At 47.6% G+C, this 20,102-nt stretch overlaps 1 protein-coding gene across 1 annotated transcript in view; it reads left to right on the plus strand.

Moving 5' to 3' along the window:
• Window positions 1–396: 396 nt before the first annotated feature.
• RYBP (RING1 and YY1 binding protein) overlaps window positions 397–20,102 on the plus strand; it is a 118,310-nt gene continuing 98,604 nt past the window's right edge. The window contains exons 1-2 of the mRNA XM_077451832.1: window positions 397–734; window positions 10,351–10,476. Of these exons, the coding sequence (XP_077307958.1) occupies window positions 703–734; window positions 10,351–10,476 (158 nt within the window). The 5' untranslated portion in view covers window positions 397–702. The remainder of the gene's footprint in view (window positions 735–10,350; window positions 10,477–20,102) is intronic.

Raw genomic sequence — 20,102 nt, forward strand, 5'->3', positions numbered from 1 at the left:
GCCCTTGCATCCCCCTCTAGTCCGTGCACCCTAAGCCCTTGCATCCCCCCAGGCCTTATACCCTCCCCCCTCACTCCTTGAACCCCGAGCTCTGTATCCCTCTCTAGTCCATGTACTCTCTTGAGCCCATGAGTCCTCCTCTAGTCCATAAACCTCCCTGAGACCTTGCACCCCCCTCTAGTCCATACACTCCCCTGAGCCCTTGCATCAGCCTTTAGCCCATATACCCTCTTGAGCCCATGAATGCTCCTTTGGTCCATGCCCACTCTTGATCCCATGCACCTCCCCAATCCCCAGCAACCCTGACCCCTCCAGCCCCGCTCATGTCACCTTCCCCACTTGCCCCAGCGCTGGACTTTTAAAGCCCCTTCGCTCCGCCATTGGCTGCCCGCTCCCCGTGACGTCACGTCGGCCGTGTCCCCGCCCTTCCTTCCGTCCCCGAGTGACTGGTTGTGTGCAGTCTGGCAGCGGATCGGCGGAGGAGAGAGCACGGCTGATCCCGGACTTCACCCCCCCTCCCCTTCTTCTTCCCAACCCCCCTCCCCGGGCTCCGTCCATCCACCGGCAAACCGCAGTCCGCCGCCAGCGGGCCGCCCCCCCTCTCCGCCTCCCCCCGGTCTCTCTAGGTGTTTTGGGGGGGGTCCCCCTTTGCACATCACCAGGAAAAGGGGGGAGGGTGCACCAGGCGTGGATTTTACATTCATGATTATGGGCGACAAGAAGAGCCCGACCAGGTACAGTGCAGAGGGGGGGATGGGTGGTGGAGGGAGGGGGGAATATTTATTTATATGCAACCAGATGGACATTTAACATTTTAAACCCCCCTCCCTCTTTGCTTGTTTTGCCAATGCCCTTGCAGAATCAGCCCCCTCCCTGTGTATGTCTTGTTTATGTCTTACTTGGAGACATCATGCCCCCCCCCCCCAATTTAAAGGGCCCCTGTAAATGCAATGCATGTGATCTTTGCCCTGTGCAGCCAGATGCACCCCCCCCTGCATGCGCTTGCACCATGCATGCCAATACCCCCCCTGCACCATGCATGCCAATACCCCCTTCTTCTTCTTTGCAACAGTCCCTTTAAATTAGACCCCAATCACAGACAATGGGGGTAGACCAAGCCCGATCCGGGGATAGGCAGTGGGGGGTGGGGGGGGGGCTGTCATTGCGCGGCGACCGCCTGCCGAGCGTCTCCTAATGTATATGATCTATAGGGAGGCGAGGGGAAGTGCGCCAGGGCATTGCTGTGCTATGGCGGCTGAGCCTTTCAGACACACAACACACTCCCTGCACTGAGCCTCAGACAAAGAGAATATTTACCAGGAGAGGAGAAAAAGGCGAGGAGCAGGGTGGAGAGGAGAGCGCAACGCCTCCACTGCCCCGAATAAAATCCAAATAAATGATCCTAGTGCCCCCCCCCCCCATTATTTCTTTTATTGCTAGGTAAGCAAGGTGGGGGGTAGGCGGGGGGTGGGGGTGCTGCAAGGGATCGGTAGACGGTGGCGGTGGGTGGTTGGAATGTCTTCTATGGAAAGACTCGCCATGGCTGCTTTTGTCTTTTGTGTTATTTTCACAGTGGGGTGTGTTGTGTGTTTTTTTTTTTTTTTTCTCATTAACCCCTTCCTGATCTCACCTTGGAAAAGGAAGGGGGGGTTCTAAGACAGGAAAGGGTTAACCTCGTCGGGATGGGAAAATGGGGGGTCGATCCGTCCTTCTTTTGCGACGGCGGTCTCCACTGACAATTAGGGCACTGGCAGGAGAGCGGTGGGAGGTGAGGGCAGAGACGTTCGCCTGGCATCAGGCGCTGTGGACGACCGTTTTTCCTGTTTTTTTTTTTTTTTTTCTTTGCTCGTCTCCTTTTTGACGTTCCGTGCTCTTTAACTCCTCCCGGGCCGGAGGCTTTTTTTTGTGTGTGTGTGTGTGTGTGTGTGTGTGTGTGTGTGTGTGTGTGTGTGTGTGTGATGCTCCCCGTGGTCACGTAAGGTTAATTTGAAGGGCAGCAAATTTAATCGGAGGTACCGTTGCTGCCTAGTGCCCCCTGCAGTCGCCAAATTGACAGGCTGCACCGTGCGTTCGCTCGGGCATTTTCTTGTTGGGTTCAATGAGGAGGGAGCGAGAAAATTGAAAAAGTTAGTCTGTGGGAAAGTCGGTGGGTGGCATTGGCGAATGTGAGAATGCCCAGGAAGCCAGGCGTTTGATGTTTAGAAACGTTTGCGGGTTGGCAATTGTTTTGTGGTCTCTGCAATAATATGAAGATTCCCATACACTATACAGTCTGGTTGTACAATATCTATTAGGCACATTATACAATCTGGTCTACAATATCCTTTAAGCTTGCTATACAATGGTTGTACAGTATCCTCTAGGCTAACCATACTCTATACAGTCTGATTGTACAATATCCTTTAAGCTTGCTATACCATCTGGTTGTACAATATCCTTAAATCTAACCATTCACTATACAGTCTGGTTGCACAATATCCATTAGGCTAATCATACATTATACTATCTGGTTGTACAATATCCTTTAAGCTTGCTATACAATTTGGTTGTACAAGCTCTTCTTAACCAGTGATGGTGAACCTTGGCACCCCAGATGTTTTGGAACTACATTTCCCATGATGCTCCACTACAATGCAGAGTACATGAGCATCGTGGGAAGTGTGGTTCCAAAACATCTGGGGTGCCAAGGTTTGCCATCACTGCTCTAGGCTAACCATACATTCTACAGTCTGGATGTACAATGTCCTTTAAGCTAACTATAAACTTGACAACCTGATTGTTCTACCATCAGTAGTACAAAGGGTCTATCTGATTGACTAGGAATTGACTGACTGGTATAGGTGTATCCCCTTAATACATAGTAAATTTAATTTTGTATTGTAATGTGTGTGTCTACCCTTAGCCCCTGTACACACGGTCGGAGATTTCGACAACCAAATCCGTCGGATTTTGCCCGTCGGATCTTGTCCGAAATTGTTGCATACACACGGTCGGACAAAGTTGGCGAAAAATCCGATCTTTCAGACCGTGATGACGTAATTTCGTTATGATGGGACTACGTTCAGGCTAGTAGCCAATAGCTTTGATGTAGGAATTTGATCTGAGCATGCGTGGCACTTGGTCCGATCAAAATTCTCTACACATGATCGGATTAGGTCCGATCGGCCCAGTTGGTCGGGAAATATTTCCAACATGTTGGAAAATTGGGTCCGACGGATATTCCGACGGAATCAGCCCGATGCATACCACACACAGTCGGATTATCCGACGACACGGTCCGATAGGACACATTCCGAAGGATTCTCCGACCGTGTGTACAAGGGCTTAGAATTACCGAAACCACAATAGAGGCGGACACACCATTCAACATGTATCCAATCAGATGGACCGTTACACTACATAGCTGATTGGTAGATCTAACGGAGATTGTACAATCAGATTTTATAGTGTAGGTCCCCCTTTAGGCTAAATGCAATTAAGGGACCTCCAGCTGTTGCAAAACTACAAGTCCCATCATGCCTCTGGGTGTCATGCTTGTGGCTGTCAGTCTTGCTATGCCTCATGGGACTTGTAGTTCTGCAACAGCTGGAGGTCCGCTAATTGCATATCCCTGGGATAAAGCCTATTACGCACCGGCTGAATGTCAGGCGACATCGGCCAGTTCAGGAGAAACCGGTCGACGTTTGGCTGGCTTCTGTCAGACGAGCATGCTGGAAAACCAGCAGCTGACTGGCTTCTGATTGGCTGAGAGAGCTGAGCGGAGTGTTCTGTTCTGTATCTACTGTCAAGAGACAGTAGAAAAGCAGGGGAGGTCACTGTACTAACATTGGATCGTTAGTACAGCGGCTCCGAACAGAGCTGTCAGGTTTTTTTTAAGTTGAAAAAAGAAAAACACTATTGGTGTGTATCAAGCTTAACCTTATATGTTACAATCTGATTGTACGATTTCCTGTAGCTCTGCCAATAACTTAGTAGTACACGTGCCTGCCAGACTGACTGGATAGATTAGGTTTACATAGTTTTGGTAAATCCAAAGTTGATTGTATAAAGATTGTGTGATCAGATTGTAAAATTTATGTGAGCCTTAAGGTGGCCATACCTGGTTCAAAATTTGGTCAGTTCAGAAGGGACCTGTCAAATTTCGATCCATGTATGAGCAGGCTGGTTGTACAGAAGTCGATCTACCTATTGACTTCTGTACAACCAGCCTGTTGGGTTTTTCTGATCAATCAGTGGTGCCGGCTAAAGCTGGCAGCACTGATCGGTGAATTCTGGCTTCAGGGAAGTCTCCCCGCTGTCAGAATACAATAAATTCCCCTGTCCATATAGTGTGTGGATGGGGGAATCGGATAATTTTTATTTATTTTTTTCGTTTGATTCACTGTTTGTAAATAAAGCATGTATGGGCTAGCAGAGGTCGCCCAAAAAGGGAAGCTCCACTTGTTTGCACCCTCCACTGCCACATCTGGCAATTTTTTTTTGGGGGGGGAGCTGGTACCTGGTTTTGAGCCCCCCTCCTTCCCCCGCAGTCTTCTGGGACACATCACAGGTCCTGAAAGACTACGGGACCATTCACATGGCGCAGCGTGACTCGTGCATGCGCAGTAGGAAACGGGCTGTGAAGCTGCAAGGCTTCACTTCCTGTTTCTCACTACAGATGCCTGCGCCCGAAGCCGATAGAAGAATCGGCTTGTGTGAGGACAGCAGAGGATCCCTGGACAGGTAAATGTCCTTGTATTAAAAGTCTGGCGCTCCTCTGTAAGGTTACCATACATTTTACAATATATCCATACAGTCAGTTTTGTCATCTAAGGACCTACCTAATCTATTCAGTCAGTATGGCAGACTCTCATACTACAAAGTTTTCTATAGAAGATTGTACAATCAGATTGTATAGTGTGTGGTCGCAATGTTGGGATAGTCTGTGTTGTGCCATTCCTCTGCAATGCCGGTTTCTTCCCTGTTCGGTCCCTCTGGTATCAACACATCACTGATCCAGAACAATTTGGCTGATCAGGATCCATGTCTGACAACTGGTTGTGCATTAGTGAGCCAGGCAACTAGCATTTCTGGGAGATCGGAAACTGTTTTCTTTCAGTATAAGTTCCTGATTGTTTTTTTTTTTTTTTTTTCCTTTTTTTATATATTTGACATTCATATATATCATTGCTGGTGTCTTGTGTTAGCTTTGACCCTGCAATTAGAGAAGGGGCTGCACTCGATGGGTTCCTTTAAAAAAAAAAAAAAAAAAAAAAAGAAAAAAAACTTGTTTCCTGGCTGTTTGGTATCAGTACTTATGTGAGTCACAGACCTGTAACTAGCATGCTGTAAACATGTCAGAATTCTATTTGTGTTCTTGTTCCAGGTCCTAGAATGAGGGAATTATGGGGGCTGCCCTCGCTGACCATTCCTTCTGGAAATGGCAGTTACCTGGCCATCATGCTTGGCTCCAATAGACCTTTAAAGTGGTTGTAAACCCTTACATATACCCAGTGAAGTGACTGGCCTCAGGAGATGAAATAAATTCTCCCACATAAGTTGAACCTGTTTATCTGCTGTCTTCTTCTCTCTACATCCATTCAAAGTGCAGAATTTACAGAGGATCTCTCAGCTCTGAAAAGCAGGGGGTGGAGAGCTGAAGTCACATCAGTGAGAAGAGCTCTGAGAGCTGATTGGAGGGAAGAGACACACCCCCACCCCTTCATACAGGAACAGAGCTGAGGCTGCCAATCAGCTGTAGGTCCCTCCCCTGTCACCTTTTTGTTATCTTGGTGTCGGGATAACTTGTCAGAAGCGATTCACGCTAATATCGGACAGAGGAGGCAGCAGACAGAAATTACACTTAGAGGATTGGTTTACTAAAACTTGAAAGTGCAAAATCTGGTGTGGCTCTGCATAGTAACCAATCCGCTTCCAGGATTATTTGAAAAGCTTCATTGAACAAGCTGAAGTTAGAAGCTGATTGGCTACCATGCACAGCTGCCCCAGATTTTGCACTCTCCAGTTTTAGAACATCAACCCCTTAGTGTTCTGGATTGAGACAAGTACACACTATAGAGGGATATGCTGTGTTCATATTTCATGTCTGAGGTTTACAACCACTTTAAAGCTGACTTCCCGGGAAAAGAAAAATCCACTCCTTTTGCAGTGGGGCTCCCCCTGACACTGCAAGGGTTAAATGCTGACTTTACCTGTAGCACTGATCACCTGATTCCCCCCCCCCCCAAACTCCCGCAGGCTCTCCCCATGGTATGTGATGGGCTCCCGCCGCCTCTTCTCCAAGGTGCTCCCACGGCACAGGCATACTGACATCATTATGTACAATGCCGGGCCAACTAGCCCTGCATTGTACACGAGAACACAGAGGGACCGCCAACAAGCTGAAGGGAGAATAGAATCGCGCCGACTGCTGGGGGAGGGAGAATAATAAAAAAAATTTTTTACTGGTAAAATGATTGTTTAACCCTTGAAGGGAAGGGGTGGGGTACAGCGATCAGAGCTAAAAATAGCCGCTGAGTACATGTCACTGGCAGGGAAGGGATTAACACTAGAGGGCGATCAAGGGGTTAAGTGTTCCCTAGGGAGGTGTTTCTAACTGGGGGGGTAGTGTACTGACAGGGAGTAGATAGAGATCGCTGTTCCTGATCACTAGGAACAGACGATCTCTCTCTACTCCCCTGTCAGAACGAGGATCTGTTTTGTTTACATTGACAGATCCCTGTTCTGGCTCTCTGTGAAGCGATCGCGGGTGGCTGAGGACTTTGCGGCCGCCAACGCCGCACCTGCTATTGTTTTTAAAGCGGACGACATACAGGTACAACAATTTGCGCAGCCGTGCCAACCTGCCGCAGTATAATGATGGTGGCTGATCATCAAGCGGTTAAATAGATTGCAAGCAGCGAGGCTCGCCAAAAGCGACGGGTATAATTCCTGCCACAAAGGAAAGAATTGTGGCCCCAGCTTGTGTCTATCCCCAGCTAAAGCAGGGAGCGGGTGGGGGCTGGGGGCCAGATCGCAGGGTTTTAATGCCCTCCCCAAATGCTAGTGTGAATGAGCCCAAATCGTCAGCTTCAGTAGGCTACCCTTCTGACAGGGTGACAACTAGGTGATTTCACAGCAGAATGAACAAAGTTGTCACCCTGTTTGTGGAAAAGGATCAGCTCTGATAGCGGGATCAACGGGTAGTAAAGCGATATTACATGGGGGGCTCAGATTAACAAACACGACTGGCTGCCTCATTTCTTATCTTTTATTAAAAAAGAAAAAATGTCAGTTGGCTGTATGGGAAGACGAGACAGGAAGTCGGTTGTGAATGCGAAGTTATCCTTTATTGCCAGCATTGTATGTATTTGCACACGGGTGTAATTAAACGCTGTGTACATAAAGCAGCGTGGTATTTGGAAGGCATTTGAGTTTGGTTTGTGTATGCTGTTGTTTGATGAAGGGACGTGTCTGCACTCCGGAATGCATGAGTCAGTGGAACGCGGAACGCTCTTAAAGTGAAGCCCGTCGTGTAGGAAATACGGGAGCCGCCATTGCCGGCTCTGGGCCTGCCATTCTTCTGAGTCGTTGATGGGGAACAGGCATGCGGTTTGTAAAAAATGTTAAGCTGGCCATACACTTTACAATCTCCTTCAGGGCTGCTATCAACCATGTAGTGCAAGGGAATGCTTGACTGGATATAAACTGAATTGTGTAGGCTGGTCCCGTTATGACATAGCATTGGTAAATCAGTAGAACTTGTATAGAGATTGTACAATCTGATTGTATAATGCCCCAGCATGAGTGGGCGTGATAAAAATGTCATAGTGCCAGTAGAAGGAGGAATAGTCCCTCATCATTGGTGGTAGTGGGAGGAATAGTCCCCATTATTGGTGCCAGTGGGGGGAATAGTCCCCATTATTGGTTTCTTGGGGGGGGGGGGGGGGAATAGTCCCTCATCATTGGTGTCGGTAAGGGGAATAGCCCCTCGTTGTCGGTGTCGGTAAGGGGAATAGCCCCTCGTTGTCGGTGCCGGTGAGGGGAATAGCCCCTCGTTGTCGGTGCCGGTGAGGGGAATAGCCCCTCGTTGTCGGTGCCGGTGAGGGGAATAGCCCCTCGTTGTCGGTGCCGGTGAGGGGAATAGCCCCTCGTTGTCGGTGCCGGTGAGGGGAATAGCCCCTCGTTGTCGGTGCCGGTGAGGGGAATAGCCCCTCGTTGTCGGTGCCGGTGAGGGGAATAGCCCCTCGTTGTCGGTGCCGGTGAGGGGAATAGCCCCTCGTTGTCGGTGCCGGTGAGGGGAATAGCCCCTCGTTGTCGGTGCCGGTGAGGGGAATAGCCCCTCGTTGTCGGTGCCGGTGAGGGGAATAGCCCCTCGTTGTCGGTGCCGGTGAGGGGAATAGCCCCTCGTTGTCGGTGCCGGTGAGGGGAATAGCCCCTCGTTGTCGGTGCCGGTGAGGGGAATAGCCCCTCGTTGTCGGTGCCGGTGAGGGGAATAGCCCCTCGTTGTCGGTGCCGGTGAGGGGAATAGTCCCTCGTTGTCGGTGCCGGTGAGGGGAATAGTCCCTCGTTGTCGGTGCCGGTGAGGGGAATAGTCCCTCGTTGTCGGTGCCGGTGAGGGGAATAGTCCCTCGTTGTCGGTGCCGGTGAGGGGAATAGTCCCTCGTTGTCGGTGCCGGTGAGGGGAATAGTCCCTCGTTGTCGGTGAGGGGAATAGTCCCTCGTCGTCGGTGGGGGGGGGGATAGTCCCTCGTCGTCGGTGAGGGGGGGAATAGTCCCTCGTTGGTGCCGGTGGGGGGGGGGGGGGGGAACAATGCCCCGTCATTGGTGTCAGGATTGATTTGTATGCATGCATTGGAGCAACATGCATTACATGTGTTAATACACTTTGGTGCCATTCATTTTAATATCACCCCAATGCACTAAGGCACATGCATTGTAGGGCACCATGGTGCATGGACGCATACATGTTGGGACATGTCTGATTTTTGGAATGTTGTGGTGCAATGGAAGTCCATTGATTTCAGTGCCCTGCCTTAATCCAAGGTACATCCCAATGCACCACACAAATGTCCTACAACTGAAGCCTGATGTTGTGCTACAGTGGGGTAAATGGAACCCCAATTTAAGTGTAATGCGCACGCGTGGCAGGGACTATGACTTGCACTGCTGAATGTAAATAAATGTCAAAATTGCGGCCTTCAGATGAAGGTAAAGGGAGGGGGGATGGGATAGACTTTGTTTTTATAAGGCACGTCTCCTTTAAATATAAACTTTCCTCTCTAGAAATTGTAATGAGATTTCCTGTTCTATGTTAGCGCCATTTTATGTTGAAGGCAGGAAGGAGTGATACGTATCCTCCAATACAATAAGGCCGGCATCCATTGCAAAAATTCTTTGTTTACATGGCAGGAAACGGCAGTAAGACGCTAACGCGTTTCGGGTGGAGCCTTGTTCATGTCTAACTTCTGGCTGACTTCACAGTGATGAAGTCAACCGGAAGTTGGAGCAGGTACTCTTCCCCCCCCCCCCAAAGGTGCCAAATGTGGCAACGGAGGGGAAGGAGGAGGCAGACAAGCAGAGCTCTGATTTAAGCTGCACAAGGCAAGTGCAGACTGGCATGGAGCCCACTCACACTTCTGTAGCAGGTGATGCAAGTCTAAAAATGAGGGTCGCACATCTCTGGTATCATCCACAAAAAACTTTATTGGAGACTGCTTGGATAGAACATGGTCCTGCCATGGTGTTCCATCTGAGCTGGGAAGCAATGCAGGGCCTAGAGGAGCGCTGGAGTCGGCAGAATGTGGAGACCAGTGGCTGTGGAGAAGAGGGGCGCTGCAGCTGCACAGAAAGGTGCAGGATCTGTAGGAGTTCTATTCCTCTTTGCTGCCAGCTGCTGAGACAGGCTCAGAGCCAAATCTCTCTGCAGCTCGGGAGCGAAGCTGGAAAGCAGAAAGTGCAAGTTCTGGAGGAGGACCAGAGGAGGGCTGGAGTCAGCTAGCAGTCTGCTGAATGCTGAGGCCAGGGGAGGCAGAGACGAAAGGGGGTGCAGTGGCTGCACAGAAAGGCGCATGATCTGTTGGAGGAGAACTGTCCTTTCTGCTGCCAACTATTGACACAGGGTGGAAGCGAAGATGAAGGGGGAGCTGCAGGAGAGGTGCGAGGGCCACATGAAATAGCCTGGCAGATGGCATTCGGCCCGCGGGCCTTGTGTTTGACACGTGTGCTCTATGGGGATCCCATAAGTCAGGAAGTCCACTGTATACACAAAAATACAATTGTATAAATATCTTAATTTCTGTGTATGGCCCCTTTGTTTAGGCATAGTGCCATTTTATATTTAATGATTTCTATTATATTTATTTATTTCAGGCCAAAAAGGCAAGCTAAGCCTTCAGCCGATGAAGGATATTGGGATTGTAGCGTATGCACTTTTAAGAACAGCGCAGAAGCCTTCAAGTGCAGCATATGTGATGTGCGGAAAGGAACGTCTACCAGGTACAGTCCATTACTAAGGTCTTTCCTGCCTTAAAGGTGAACTCCAGTCAGCACCTAAAATTCCCCTAAAGCCTCCCTCTCCCCCTGTGCAGCGTCCCTATTCAGTTTTTTTATTTGTAATGGCCTTGTCCTTGCATTGTGCAGTCTTCCATCATTTGATCCTATGATATCATCACAGAGACGGCTAAGGACCTTCTATCCTCTGGAGTCAAGGGGGCGGAGTCTGCAGGGTTACAGGCTTGGTGGCCAGTGACCAATCAGTGTTGGGGGGGTGTGTCAGTGCAGGATAGAAGGGGATCTTCCATCTCAATGTCTTGTAGCTGTGGGTTGTGTCTGAGATGAGGATGCTGGGAAGGAAAGAGCAGACCTGCATCATGGTGGTGTAATGCACTGCTCCTGCAACCGGCTCTGCATGCGCGCTTTTATTTGACCCATTATCTCGCCCATTTATAGAATGACCCTGTCTTGGGTAACTCTGCTTTGTTAAGCTGGCTGTACACTAATAGATTTTTGAACCAACATTCCTGAAACATATTCTCAGTACGTTCAATGACGTGGTGAATGTCATCCGAATGTACTTCCAAATTTCCGTTTGCTTTTAACATTCGATTTAGGAATGAATGGACATTCCTGAAAGAAAACTGAATTCACTGTTAGAAATTTTGTTAGAGATAAAAGTCCATTCCTGCTCCTTCAAAATTTCTCATCGCTGTAATTGAAAACGAGCGTCAATTTTGACCCCACTAACGATATTAAAAAATTGATTGAATATTCTTTTAGGCTGGGTTCACACTGCTGCGGGGGGGAGATCCGGATGTGATTCGCACCCGCAGTGCAAATCACATCCGATCTCCGTAGCGATGCGAGTTCAGCCATACAGATAGTATGGCTGAATTCGCATCGCTCCCGCAGCAAACTCGCACGGGACCCTTTTTTTGGTCCGCAACAGAATCGGATCGCATGGGTGTTCACACCATGCGATCCGATTCCTGTGTGAGTCGGCAGATCGCACTGCGATATGCGGACGGATCTGGGGGTGTCATTAACATATCATTGACACTCCCAGCCGTCCGCATAGGGCAGTGTGAACTGCCGGCGGGAGGTGTGCGATGCTGGAAAACGCCGCGGATTCGCGGCGTTCCCGCATCGCTGTGGTGTGAACCCGGCCTAAGTGGAACTTCACTCTTCCAATCAACATTGATTTATTTTTAGTCCTGATATCATTACTAAAGTGTTACCAAACCCACAACAGTAAGATCAGTCTGCATATGAGGTAAAGTATGCTTGTTATACTCACTGTGGAGCCCAAGGGGTTCATCCTCCACATTGTGTAAAAAGGCTGTTGGAACCTGTCTTCTCTGGTCCTCCGCTTCTTCCACTGTCCCCAATACATCTCATGATAGTACAGAGCCTTTGGAGTCACTCTGCACATACTCAGTTTAGTGTTTATTGCTAGAGAGTTTTTTTTTTTTTTTTTCCTTCCTTGGCCCTGTGCTGATCACATGCACCCTCCCAATCAGCACTGTCCAGACAGAGGTCCTGCATCCTCATAGGACAGTAATGGCAAACCTTGGCACCCTAGATGTTTTGGAACTACATTTCCCATCTACTGCACTGTAGAGTGCATGAGCATCATGGGAAATGTAGTTCCAAAACATCTGGGATGCCAAAGTTTGTCATCACTCTCATAGGACAATCAGAGGAAAATGAAAGCTCCTCCTACAAGCTTCAAAGCGGTTGTATAGCCGCGGAAGTTTTTTTCTTTCTTCCTGACCTGCAAAGGAAAAGGCATAATGAGCTAGTATGCACCGCATACTAGCTCATTATGAAATACTTACCTTAGAACGAGGCCCCGACATCTGGCCCGATCCACGCCGAGGGAGCTGACATTTTTTTTCGGCGTTTCTTCCGGGGAATCGCGGCTCCGGCCACTCACTCGCATGCGCGTGGGAGATTTCTTCCCAGCAGGGTCCGGCGTCTGCCGGGCTTCCAACCGAGAATCCCCTGTGCGCATGAGCTGCTGCATTCAGCGGCGCATTGCGAGGGGAATATCTCCTAAAACGTACACATTTAGGAGATATTTTTTTTACCTACAGGTAAGCCTTATTATAGGCTTTCCTGTAGGTAAAAGTCCCCAAAATGACTATACAACCACTTTAAACAGACACTGATAGAAGTCACAAGACTGCTATATACTGCTGAGGAAAAAAGGTATTTAGCAGTTTATTTTTACTAAAATAATTGCATTTCATGTTCTGTGTACTGCGGGAGACCAGATATAGTGAATGCAGGGTCCTGGGTTTAGAACTCTTTAAATGGATAGGAAAGTATATCCTTTACTTGTTTTAAACTTTTTTTTTTTTTTTATACGTTTCTTCAGTTACTTCCTGGCTTCTTTAAATGATGACATACATTCCAGGAGTCTGGAGGAGATTAGGAGGGGTTTTCTCAGCTAAGCACACTCTTGTGTGCATGCCTGAGTTGAGGGCAGATGGATTCCAGGAAGCAACTGCTACATGAATCATCTGCCCTTACTCAAGATGGACACGGCCAGAAATGCTAGAGGGTTGCTTTTCAAAGTGATTTCTCAACAAAATAAAGCACGGAGACATGGAGGGATGGGCGAGTTCGCTTTAAATATTAAAAAATTAATGAAATAGTTTTTGGTTTGCGGTGCTCAGATACAGTAAGGATCTGCTTTAAAATGAAAAGTTTTGAACAAAATTCTACTGGTGTATGTGCAGCTTTGATCCAGCTCCTCCCTGCTCCACGGTTCTGCATGTTGTAGCTGTTCAGCTGTTTGGCTTGCAGAACTGAACAAGAGAAATCTCGATGTGTATGGTTCTCCCCAATCCCCTTCCCACTTGATTTCAAATTGGAAAAAGTGCCTGGAGTTCCCCTTTTAATTAGGCAAAGCGCTGTGCTATCATGTATCATTGCTGTTACGTTACATAAATTGTGTAAATTCAGGGAGATCCCTTCTAAGACCGACGCCAGTTGGGTGTTATATGTTATGTGACTTTTAAAAACTGAAAGTGGAGTTTCCTTTTAATAGGATGTGCTGTGAATGATATAAAAGTGTCAGAGCCATGCATGATATCCTAAAGCCGTATTAAACTCCAAAAGCAAACATTTTATTATATTGCAGCTTAACAATCCTTAGATGTGATGACTGCATTTGTTTTCATTTTTCAGGCTTTCTTTCCTCTGTTTTTCATCTGGAGATTTAGACAGCAAGTCTGTTGAATTTTTCAAAAGATCAAGCTCTCCAGCAGAATGTATCAGTTTGCATGAATGAGGCAAACCATTTAACATTGGCAGTGATCAGCATTTGTGATAGAGATTATATATATATATATATATATATATATATATATATATATATATATATATATATATATATATATTAGAGCTTGAGTTTGTTAGTGTATCTAAATCTGCTAATACATTTAACACTACCCTCCCACCCCAGACTGGCAATGCTGTTGTCTGTTGTGCCTCCTATGCTCATTTCTCCAGAGTCGTGTCTCACTAATACAGGAGGTGTGTTTCTGGCCAGTTGACAAAGCCAAAGAAAATGAATGCAGCCACCACACCTAATGATTGGTAAGCTGCAATATAATAGGTTTTTGGGTTTGATATCGCTTATACAATCTGCTTCTAATTCTGTATGGTCAGTATAAGGTTCTTTCTTCTGATCGAGGAGGAGGCTCGGCATGTGCAGATGTTTGTCATTTTGTTTTTCAGCCCTGATGAAGGGAGTGTTGGCCCCAGGAACATGCTGGATGTTTTCTTGTCCTCTATAGAAATGGACCTGACACTGTGTGCGTGCGCGCGCCGCTCTCCTCACACTCCTGGGATTTGGCCTTGTGATTTTTCTTGCTACTTTCAGTTTTTCGATATTGCTGTTCTCCCCTTCTGAAGACATAAACCGTCTGGATTTCATGCTGAGCCAGAACAAGTACACAGATTGGGCCTTCTGACTTCTCTGATCTGTATGCTTGTTCCAGGTCAGTGACTTGTAATGTATTGGAGCTAAGGGGGCAGAACAGCAGCTGGGGATGGGACATTGAAAGGTTTGAAGTTGTTGGATTCAATTGACAGCCTGGCAGATGGCATTTTGTTTCAGAAGGTGTTCTGCCATGGAAGCTGCCCAGCTGCTGCCCCCAGGTGAAGGCTGGCGGGTCATGCTGGGTCTTTTAGTTCCCTAACAGCTGTTACTGGTGGTGGCTAGCAGGTCATGCTGGGTCTTGTAGTTCCCTGGCAGCTGTCACTAGTGGAGGCTGTCAAGTCATGCTGGGTGTTGTAGTTGCCCGGCTGTTACTGGTAGGTCGTGTTGGGTCTTGTAGTTCCTTTGCACCTGTTTACTGTTGGAGGCTGGCAGGCCTTGCTGAGTCTTGTAGTTGCCCGGCTGTTACTGGTGGAGGCTGGCAGGTCATGCTGGGTCTTGTAGTTCTTTTGCAGCTGTTACTGCTGTAGGCTGCCAGGTCATGCTGGGTCTTGTCTCCCAGCTATTACTGTTGGAGGTTGACAGCTTGGCAACTACAAGACCCAGCATGACCTGTCAGCCTCCAACAGTAATAGCTGGGCCACTACAAGACCCAGCATGACCTGGCAGCCTCCACCAATAACAGCTTGGAAACTAAAAGACCCAGCATGACCTGTTACTGATAGAGGCTAGCAGGTCATGCTGGGTCTTGTAGTCACCCAGCTATTACTGTTGGAGACTGGCAGGTCATGCTTGGTCTTGTAGCTCCTTTGCAGCTGTTACTTGCGAATCCTGGCAGGCCTTGCTGGCTCTTGTAGTTGCCCGGCTGTTACTTGCAGAGCCTGGCAGGCCTTGCTGGATCTTGTAGTTGCCCGCCTGTTACTGGCGGAGCCTGGCAGGCCTTGCTGGCTCTTGTAGTTGCCTGGCTGTTACTTGCAGAGCCTGCAGGCCTTGCTGGATCTTGTAGTTGCCCGCCTGTTACTGGCGGAGCCTGGCAGGTCATGCTGGGTCTTAGTTTCCTAGCAGCTGTTAGTGGGGTTACTGGTGGCTGCTGGGGCATGCTGTGTCATGTAGTTCCGCATTTGTAATTACCGTTGGAGGTTTGCAGGTCATGCTGGGTCTTGCAGTTCCCCACCGGCGATCATTGAAAAGGTTGATGTCTGTCTGTACAAGAAGCATAACTGCACGCTCTTCTAAAAAAAATATCATCTTTAAATGGACTGTCGGGGTACAGCGGTGGGAGCGTCCATCCCAGTCCTGTTTTAGGATTATCCCCTTAGAATAGTAGTCACTGCCTCACTGATCTGAGACAAGCATGCAGCCAGTGAGGGCATAACTACTGCTTTAGCATGTTACAGATCATTGACTCCCTACTAACCGTGAAACAAATAAGGATGACGGCACTTGCCGGGAGCATGCACCTGTGTAGACCTAAGAGAGACGAAGTGGTAATAAGTACGCTCTATAAAGGTCTCTGATTCGCTGCAGCACAAAATTAGTTCCTGGAGCCGTGGAGTGTTTTATTTATTTATTTTTTCCCTTTTGAAAGTAAATGTAAATTTGAAATTAATAAAAAATTTGTATCGTAAACAGTTGCAGGTTTTTTTCAGATTACATCCGTTTTTTTTACTATTGTAAGCCCTTTGTTACATCTCAGTGCTGCTGATCTCCTGCAGCCCCTTTGCATGCACTTTCTGTCTACATGCACTCCTCCCAACAGCCCAACCACTGCTTCCATCAAGACTGAGGGCTCTTGAGAGGTGTACTGATGCTGGGTGTTATCATGTTTTCCACAACCTATGTGGCCCCTCCCACCAGCCATGATCTGCCTGCTTTGTATAGAGAAGCATAGAGACCCGGTGATGACCTCCCTGGGTCAAAAATGAGTTATGTAACAGTAGATCTAGACATGCGTCCAAATCTCCCTGTCCTCTGAAGCTAACTGCGTTCGGATTGCGCTTCAGAGCCAATGTAATGCCTCCTTACTGCCAGTTTTAACCCAGTTTTTGCCAACAAATGTGCTACAACTGTGTGCAATGCGTGGTGTTTGTTGTGCTCTCCTATTTGCTTGAGTGTGGTGTTCCATGTCCAGTAAACTTTGCTGCAGGTGTGCAGCGTCGCCACCGAGGCATGTAAATACCCTTGCCGGCTGCCTGGTGCCACTTAAGGGTGGGGGAGGGCATTTTGCGGGTAGCAAAAATGCGGCTCAACCATGCATTTTTGCCGCCTCCCTCATTCACATGAATGACGCCTAAAAAAAAAAAACAAGCTTTATTTAAAAATGTAATTGGCATGTTGGTGGTCTGCAGGGAAGGGGAAATCTTTTATTTCAGCTTGAAAGTGTTACTAAACCCAGGAGCCTGCATTCACTATATCTGGTCTCCCACAGTACACAGAACATGGAAATGCAATTATTTTAATAAATATAAACTGCTAAATACCTCTTCTTCTCATCAACAGTATATAGCAGTCTTGTGACTTCTATCAGTGTCTGGTTACAGCTTGTAGGAGGAGTTTTCATTCTTCCCTGACTGTCCTATGAGGCCGCATGATCCCTGAAGATCTGTCTGGACGGTGCTGATTGGCCCTGTGCTGATCGGCCCTGTGCTGATCACATGCACCCGCCCCAAAAAACAAAAACTCTCTAGCAATACACACCAAACTGAGCATGTGCAGAGTTCCTCCTTGGGCTCTGCGCTATCAGGAGATGGTTTGGGGGACATTGGGAGGGGAGGATCAGAGAAGACAGGATCAAACGGCCTTTTTATACAATGCTCAAGAAGTGATGCCAATATATGCCCATTGGTGCCTGCTTGTCAATGCCGTTCATCATTCATTGCCACCTCATCAGTGAAGGAGAAACATTACCGATTTTACTAAATTTTATGACCGAAACGCAAAACCTTTTTTTTTTTTTTTATAACAAAAAATATAAAACCCAGAAGTGATTAAATACCACCAAAAAAAAGCTCTATTTGTGGGGGAAAAAGTCATATGGGTACAGTGTTGCATGACCGCGCAATTGTCATTCAACGTGACAGCGCTGAAAGCTGAAAATTGGCCTTGGCAGGAAGGGGGTGAAAGTGGCCGGTATTGAAGCGGTTAAGGGAGGTATAGTTGGCGGGTGGAAAAATGCGGCTCAACCACTCTAACGTCTTGCCAATGTCTAAATGAAGCCTAATAAATACAAGCTTTATTTAAAAATGTAATTGTCATGTTGGTGATGATAAGCGGGGAAGGGGAAACATTGTTTCAGTTTTCATCTATAAAAGCCTATATTAGCGATTAGTTAACATGTATTTTAGTACAGAATTAAATAAAAGTTACCGGCATCTTGCTAGCAGTGAAATGTTCAAAGTGCAACGTCTTACACTGGCCAATCAGAAGCCATCTCTGACCCAGCAGTTCAGTAGAATAAAAGCCGGTTGCTGAGGGTGACCGCACTTTGGCCATCTTGGCACGGCGTCGCTGACCTGATTACACAGCCGGTAGATTCCGGCTCCTGACCTGCGTGTTTGTTCCAGGTCAGCGACTCGCTGAGTACTAGAACAAGGCGCAGGAAGGAAGCCTTGGTAATCACGCCTTTAAAAATCTGCCCCGTATTTCTGTCCTGACAAGTCGTTCACGCCTTGCGCATCGAGCTGCTCATTGCACAGGCACGGCTCCTACTACCAAGCATTGCGCTGAGATAAAAATGTAGACCTAATGCAATTTCATGTAGCCCAGCGCACAAAATCGCATTACAACGCATGGTAAGGCTGTGCTGTGCATGGGATTCGGTAGAGGTAAAGGATGGGAAAAGCAAAAAAAAAATGCTCAGCAGCACATGCATTATGTGCACCTGCTGATGTAAATACGTTTTTATTTATTTTCGTGTTTTTTTTTTTTATTTATTTTATTTTCCTTGTTGTTTTATTTTATTTTTTTCCTGCATCATTTGTGTAATTGTGTGTCTGTCTTGAGAGCATTTGATGCTGTATCTCCTCCTCACTGCTTGCTTGAACCCCCGACTAGCACGATTCAACCATGTGCATTGGTTGTGGGGCACGTGCATAGCGGCCCGGTTCACTGGAATGGGTCGCACTCAGCAGGCGTTGCATCAGCCAAAAGCGACAGGGTATATACGCTCACCGGCCACTTTATTAGGTACACCTTGCTAGTATCAGGTTGGACCCGCTTTTGCCTTCATAACTGCCTTTCTTCTTCGTGGCATAGATTCAACAAGGTGTTGGAAACCTTCCTCCAGCGATTTTTCTCCATAGTGACATGATGACATCACGGTTGCTGCAGATTTGTTGGCTGCACATCCTGTTCCACCACATCCCAGAGGTTCTCTATTGGATGAGATGTGGTGAGGGTGGAGCCATTGGAGTACAGGGACCTCATTGTCCAGTGGTGAGATGATTGGAGCTTTGTGACATGGAGAATTATCCTGCTGGAAGGAGACATCAGAAGATGGGGACACTGTAGTCATAAAGGGATGGACACGGTCAGCAACAATACTAAGGTGGGCCGTGGTATTTAAATGATGCTCAGTTGGTACTAAGGGACCCAAAGTGTGCCAAGAAAATATCCCCCTCACCATTACACCACCCTGAGCCATTGATACAAGGCAGGATGGATCCATGCTTTCATGTTGTCCACACCAAATTCAGACCCCACCATCTGAATGTCGCAGCTGAAATCGAGACTCATCAGACCAGACAATGTTTTTCCAATCTTCTATTGTCCAATTTTGGTGAGCCTGTGTGAATTGTAGCCTTAGTTTCCTGTTCTTAGCTGAGAGGAGTGTCACCTGGTGTGGTCTTCTGCTGCTGTAGCCCATTTGCTTTAAGGTTGGATGTGCTGTGTGTTCAGAGATGGTATTCTGCATACTTGTGTTGTAACGAGTGGTTATTTGAGTTACTGTTGCCTTTCTACCATCTCGAACCAGTTTGCCCCATTCTCCTCTGACATCAACAAGGCATTTTCCACCACACAACTTCCTTATAGAGCTAAAGGTTGTATATTGTGTGGTCACCTTTTTAACCACTTCCAGCCCATATGATGTCCTCAGGTTGAAATGATTATACTGTGATGATGCCCGCAGACATCATCCCAGTGTGAAAATTTTCAGCCAGTGATTCCCTCTTTACCCCCCCCCCCCCCCCCCCCCACACACACACACGCCACTGCTGCCGCCCTTGTCAGTTCCTCTGTGTAATGCCACAATTGCATCACACCCGGGCTCTGCGATTGGACAGCAAGCAAAGCCCGGTAGAGATGCCACTGTGACACTACAAGAAGAGAGGAACTGATGACGTTCCTTCTCTGTGAAACCAAGCAGAGGGTTTTGTCACTTCTGGTTTTGGCTCTTTGTTTACCTTTACCAGGGAAGCACTCGGTCAGGTTGATCTGTGTCCAATTGGCTGTATTGGAGCCCAAAGTAGAGATTTGGGGTCTAATAGACCCCAGATCTCTCCCTTTAGGGGACCTATCACGGTCAGTGCTTTCACAAGAGATGTTTATGCCTTGTGAAAGCAATAAAGTTGATCCAAAAAAAAAAAGACAGTGTTTCTAAAAAACACAATTTTTTTTTTTTTTTTTTTTTTTTTTAATATAAAGCGCCCCCTCCCCCTGTGCTTACATGTAAACACGA

Source organism: Lithobates pipiens, unplaced genomic scaffold (genome assembly GCF_037356315.1).
Source record: "Lithobates pipiens isolate NorthernLeopardFrog02 unplaced genomic scaffold, aLitPip1_a1.2 Scaffold_23, whole genome shotgun sequence".
Lineage (NCBI taxonomy): Eukaryota > Metazoa > Chordata > Amphibia > Anura > Ranidae > Lithobates > Lithobates pipiens.